This window comes from Cucumis melo, chromosome 3, assembly GCF_025177605.1.
Source record: "Cucumis melo cultivar AY chromosome 3, USDA_Cmelo_AY_1.0, whole genome shotgun sequence".
Classification (NCBI taxonomy): domain Eukaryota; kingdom Viridiplantae; phylum Streptophyta; class Magnoliopsida; order Cucurbitales; family Cucurbitaceae; genus Cucumis; species Cucumis melo.
In genome coordinates this window covers 25,329,499-25,335,851 of record NC_066859.1, presented here as the reverse complement: position 1 = coordinate 25,335,851, position 6,353 = coordinate 25,329,499, and the positions used below count along the sequence as shown (strand labels likewise).

Here is a 6,353-nt window from a genome sequence, read left to right as displayed (position 1 = left end):
ATGGCTTAAAATTATTTTTTTCTCATCCTTCTCAGTGTGTACACACACAATTAAAATAATTAAAAGAAATATGGCTTAAAATCATTTTTTTTTCATCCTCCTTGGTGTATTCCCTTTATGTTAAGTATAATCATGTCGTTATTTTGAGGTTTTATGATTGTGTAGATTACATTTAATATTTTTGCGTTAAATACATGACATGTCCGTATCTTAATTTTTAAAAAATTAATGAATCATCGTATTTGACGTATACGTTATTCAAAAGAATAAAGAAATATTATGTTCACTACAATATCACACTGAGAAATGGTAATTTAAAAAAGTAAAGGAATCTTAGAAAATATTGATTAAAAAAAAAAGTTAAAAAGTAAGGTATTAAAGTTGAAAATATAAAATCCAAATAAGACTTGAACCAATAAAATGGTGTGGTTAAATAATACTAAACATCCTTCCAACTCATCCGCTGATTCTTCAACATCAGTACTATCCATTAGACTGCACCTCGCAATATTCTTTGCGCCTGCGCCTGGACCAAAGGTTAATATGGATAGTCCTACGGATAAATCCTCCGGACGGATAAATAAATAGAAGGTAGTGCTAATTATGAAAGCAATAGATAGGAGAAGGCGCGAAGCGAAGCGACTAAAATGAAAGACGTGGGGACTTGTCTTCTTCTTATAAGGAATATGAACCTATGACAAAAGCTAGATCAAGCACCGGTGAAACCTTAAGGTAGCTTCGATTTAAACAGCACAAAATATCATTTCATTTCAAGTAGGTTCAATAATACCTTTAAACTTCTCTTTTTCTCTTTAAACTTATCCGAAAAAGAGATGATGGTAAGTTGTAAAATAGCCATACAAGTGATATTCTTGAACTTTATAGTTTTTTTTTTTTTCAAATTTTAATTATCTTTCAACGTTTCAAATTCTCATTTTAACCTTAAATTGCATTAACTTTTCACTCAAAATATTGTTTCCTCTCTGGCAATTGTAAATTTTGGGAGAAACAAAATTTTTAACAGAAAGACAAACAAAAACAAAACTTTTAACAGAAAGAAAAAAACAAAAGAACATATTTATTTCATGATGAAAAAAATTCAGTTTGGGATAAAAAAATTGTCCTTCGTTAGTCAATTGTCCTAATTTCCACAATTTAATTGTCACAAATGTGTCGCACTCGTTAAGTTTCCTCTCTTAATTGCACTTTCTATCTACTTTTTTAATGTTTAACTTTACATTGTCAAATAAGTTGATTTTTTTTTCATATGAAAATTTTCAAAACTTCAATAAACAACATCAATACCAAGCGGATTACAAAAACAAGCATCACACTCGATGACAGAATTCAACCACATAAAGAAAACGTGATCCATTGACAATTAACTCTGTTTGAAGAAGCCTACTTCGCTATAAAAGACGAACAATCTCGTTACACGAACAAAGAATAAAAGACTAACTCCTAACATTTAATTTACTTAACCAATCTCTAATTTCATTTAAAATGCCCCAATAGAAGATTTTGCATATTGTCAAAAGAAGTTGTTGATTTTTGGCATCGTATTTTCATTTCACTTAAGAAGAAAACTAGTGAAACAGTTTAAACATTTTAATTAAAAGTTAAAATGAAAGTGATAACGATGTAATTGAATTGATACTTAAAAGTTAAAACCTAGACTAAGTTTGTGTAATTATTTAAATTAAGTGTTTCTTAATATATCATTTTCATTTGTGAGTATCCGGGTGGTTCTCAAACATACTGATTTTTTCCAAAATGACTTGTTTTCAAAATTAAACGCTTGAAAAGTCGAAAACTAAAAGCACTCTAACATCATCAATTCGAGATGTTACCAAAATTCTCATAAACTTCAATTGCTAAAAAACAAGTATTTTTTTTATAGATACATTGAGAAATAATTCTACCATGTAAATGAAGGAAGAACATAAGATGGATAAGCATCATAGTTTGAAGCAAGAGCTTTGACAGAATTCATGTCAGCAGTTTCGTCAAAATTACCAAGTCCGAGTTCGGTTGCATGAATGCCACCAGTAATGAAAACTGATGGGATCCCAGCTGCATTGGCGCCCTTAATGTCATGGTGGAGTGAATCACCAACAGCAATCGAATCAGAGGCATCGACCCCAACCATAGACATTGCAGATTGGTAGATGATCTGGTATCGTTGGGAAAATAAGAACTAAATAGTTACGAACTCGAAGTTACGTACACTAAATTATTAAGTTATTGTCAACAAAAATTTGGAGATGATTTTATTTAATGCAACGGACAGATGGAAGGTGATGACAAGAATGAATATCTGCTCGCATTAAATACCAATGCAAGGCTAAATGAATTATAACCAATGATATCATTCTACCATGTTGTCAATTCAAGTATAGTTAGGTGGATAAGACATGAATAATCATTTCAAAAATTGATAGTTCAATTCTCCACCCTAGAATCGTTCAAACTCATACAAAAAGACATTAATCAAAATTAAAAGAAAAATCACCTTATCAGGCTTGCCCATCCATTTCACTTCACCACCAAGCTTTTCATATTTGGATGCAAGTGTACCTGCAGACACCACTAATTCTTATGCTACACAAGGCAAAATAAGCAATAGAAGGCTTGGTATTCCATATCACCAGCATAGATATAGATAGGGAAAGGGATTAAAGTTCCCGAACAAAATCCTTATGGAAGGAACTTAGATAAACCAAAGGCTTAATTCGTATCTAGACTTGTTAGTTTCGCATATTTTGGGTTATGATAGATCTAATTGAGATTTCTTTAGCTGAAATAAATTAGTCGTTATTACGGAATAGTGAATACTATGGAAAACAGTCACAAAATGCTTTAACCATTTGATGAGGACATTTAACATTAATATTTATGCATCCATATTCAAGATTTAATAGCCAATTGGACGTGAACTTCATACGATAGATATATCTGAAATTGTCAAGAAAGTCAAGAATTACTATATTGAGGGCTTGTAATTTCCTTTTGAAAGGGGCATTTCGTCATTGTTTTGGCACCTTCTTCCAATAGTATAATGCATTCTAACTCTGAGAGTGACGGTGAACTGTGGTGCTTAATGTCCTCCAGAGCAATTTTTAAAAGTCCAATAAAGGCGATTCCTTCTTTGAATTTGAGATCTATCATTTCATTATCCTACAAATCAAATCAAGCAAATAGTCCGGTAAAAAGGGCCCAACAAACTAAGGGACTGAGTTATCACAATATCTTTTCCCTGCATCAAATACTTCTTGAATCTAAAGAAGGTTTTTTTAAATGCATTGATTTAGGATTGACAAGTGATCAGTTTTGGATAAGAGACCAAAAAAAAAGTATCCTTTAAAAAAATAAAGGGGACATAGATAGGGGAAGAAAACAAGGCAAGGAGATAAATCTCCTCCCAAACAGCTGAGTAAACGCTTACCGGGCATTACACGCAAATCTCTAGCCTCGACCGTCACAAAATCTGGGTTAGCTACCACCATTGGAATCTTTTTGGCTGCACACTGCTCCAATATTTTCTCAAGTTCCTCAAGGGTCATTGGAAGTGAATCGCCAGAAGGATGCCCCAAAGCTTCAGTACCATGAGCCAATATAAACTCGGCGTCTTCAACATTGTCCACAACTCTTAGGCCCAGACCCTACAAACAGGAAATCTTGAGCTCACTACAAATTCCCTGCACCTCATTCATTTTAGTCCTTGAAAATTGAAAAATAAGGGAACCAAGTGTAGCACATAGCCAGCAGGTGTCTCACTGTTGATTCAGAGTCCATTTTACAGACAAATATAGAGGGAAGTTTTGTGAAATACAGGTTCTAAGGTCCTCAACTAAGGGTATTTTCTTGTTATGATTTTCATGTTTTCGTTTCCTATATATTTAAAATTCCAAGAAAAGATTGTAAGAATTAACTAGACTGCAAACATAACTGTGTTGAGAAAGTGCTCAATGATCATTTCCTAAGACTGCAATTGAACCTCTTTTAGTGGGTGGGGGGAGGGGGGGTCCAAGAATCAACCACAAATCAGCAGTGTAATCAGGGGCTCGAGCTCGACTGTAAGAAAACAAACTGAACAACAACAGAAACACCAAAACATTCACAGATCTGACAGAACCTCAAGCGATATAGCTCCACGGGAACTCCAAGTCATATGAATGCAAGATCTACCAAGAGCAGCAAACCACGCATCATCCCTCCTTTTAATATCAGAAACCATAAAATAAGTTCACTCCCATAAAATCAATCTCGAAGAAACAAACGTAATTGTAGAAGACTTCAAGTTCTAAAATGTAAAACGTGGAAGTAGCTGTGGCACTTAAGTATGCAAAAATCTCCACTCTTTTTGCCCATTAAATAGTCTCAGTGTTGCCAGATACGATAATTATATCAAATCTTAGAAAGGCATGTGCACTCTTAATGTTATAACTTATAAATAGTACAATCATTAACGAAAGAGGCAAACTGCTCTAATGAAGAAAAAAAAGAGAAATATTGACTTAACTGCAAACATTCAATAATGGTAAAAGAGGTATACTATATGTTGCAGTGTACATGATGTTGTTCGCAGTTTATACCGAACAAGTCATGGCGACCATGGATGATATAACATTCATATTTGATTACAAATATAAAATACAAAGACTAACAGCTTGTCACGGTTAAAGGACAAAAAATTTACTAACCTTTGCAGATAATGATGAGTAAGTTCTCCACTTGTAATGGCTCCAATAAACAGACTGGGGTCAAATCCAAGGCTCTTCAATTTTTCCATTGTCGTCGATGAGCGTCTTGAAGAATTACTTATAATAACCATCTTCGTACCACGCTCTGCCAACTTCTCCACTGCGTCATGATGGAAGTTAATGAGTTATTATTTGTTACTGTTATGATCAAATTCTAATGGAAGGAAGCTAACACAATCAATTAAATCTAAGTCACCAAAGCAGCAAATCGGGTGAATGGAAACTCACACGCTAAAACAGCTCCAGGATAAGGCTGTTTTCCATCATGCAAAACTCCAAATTGGTCCAAAAACCATGCCTGCGAAGCTACCAGCATATTTATCACAATATCACCAAACTGAACTCCAACGGAGCGTTTGAAAATTAAAGCATCTAAAAAACACTCGAATGTGTGGTTAGCATCGCGGCATTTCAAGATAATTTGACAACACTGTATTTCCAAGCTTTTGAAGAACGATGAACTGCGTTTCCATAGAAATTCAACACTTCAGTTGAGTTATAAAGGGAGAAAAGCATTCGATTGAGGACTTCACCTCGACTCAACAAGTATTGATCCGATTAAAGCGTTAAGTCAAAAAAAACGCCATGAAAAGCGATGCAATTGAAATCGAAAGGGCTTTGATTCCGTATGGAACTGGAAGGAATAAGAAAATGAAGAAGGAAGTAACCGGAACCAAATACGATCAAATAATGAGTAAGAACTAAGAAGTAAGAAGATTACCTTGAAGCGACGCGTCTCGGCTAGCTGTTGAAGGCCATTGAAGCTCTGAAATAGGTGGGACTCCGGCGACATCACAGACCAACCAGGCGCCATCCTTCTCCAACGTCCAATCCCACGCACCGAATTTCGACGATTTATTATTATTGTTGTTAGTGTTATTCACGATTGACCGCGATGATCAAATATCTATTATTTGTATTGTGTTCTATCGTTACCGTGTTGAATATTATGATGTAGCAAAATTGGTTGTAGTATTTTCTTACCTTTGTAAATATTTTTAAAGTAAGATAACAAAGTTAAATATTTACGAAACATAATAATAACATCGTCTAGCGTGATAGATTATCGGAGGATAATTATAATAGGTAGCAATTTTTAGAATAATTATTAAGTATGTAACGATTTTGTTATATTTGCAAACTTTTTAAAATATTATTATATACTTAATTATTTTGAATATAATTGTTACATTTACAATTATTCCATTATTGTATGTATCATGATAGACATAAAAAGCAATAAATTTTAAGTATGAATAAAGTAAATATGTTGGTATATTCTTAATACTTTGTTTTGAAAGTGATTGAAAAACTATTAAAATTCGTTGTTTGTAAAATTGATCTCAAACATATTTTTAATGATTGGGACACCTTCTTATGATAAGAATATTGTATTTATAAGTAAAAAAGATAAATATTAAATTAATTTTGAATGATTAAAATGTGGTTTGAAGTGAATTTTTAACACAATAAAAATAATTTTACAATTTCAAAATCGCTCACTAACGTGTATTTACATTTACAGTAGTTTGTGTGAGTGAGTGAATGAATCACATCGAGTTTTTGAAATTTGGTGTTGTCCATTGCACC

General features: G+C 33.2%; 1 protein-coding gene across 1 annotated transcript; it reads right to left on the bottom strand.

The window, feature by feature from the left end:
• Nucleotides 1-1,846: 1,846 nt before the first annotated feature.
• On the bottom strand, nt 1,847-5,667 carry LOC103488490 (uncharacterized). The gene is made up of 7 exons (XM_008447266.3): nt 5,485-5,667; nt 4,992-5,061; nt 4,704-4,863; nt 4,136-4,217; nt 3,446-3,662; nt 2,513-2,577; nt 1,847-2,173 (listed from the first exon to the last, which is right to left on the bottom strand). The coding sequence occupies exons 1-7, from the start codon at nt 5,575-5,577 to the stop codon at nt 1,919-1,921; spliced, it is 942 nt and encodes a 313-aa protein (XP_008445488.1). The 5' UTR covers nt 5,578-5,667; the 3' UTR covers nt 1,847-1,918.
• Between the last annotated feature and the right edge of the window lie 686 nt (nt 5,668-6,353).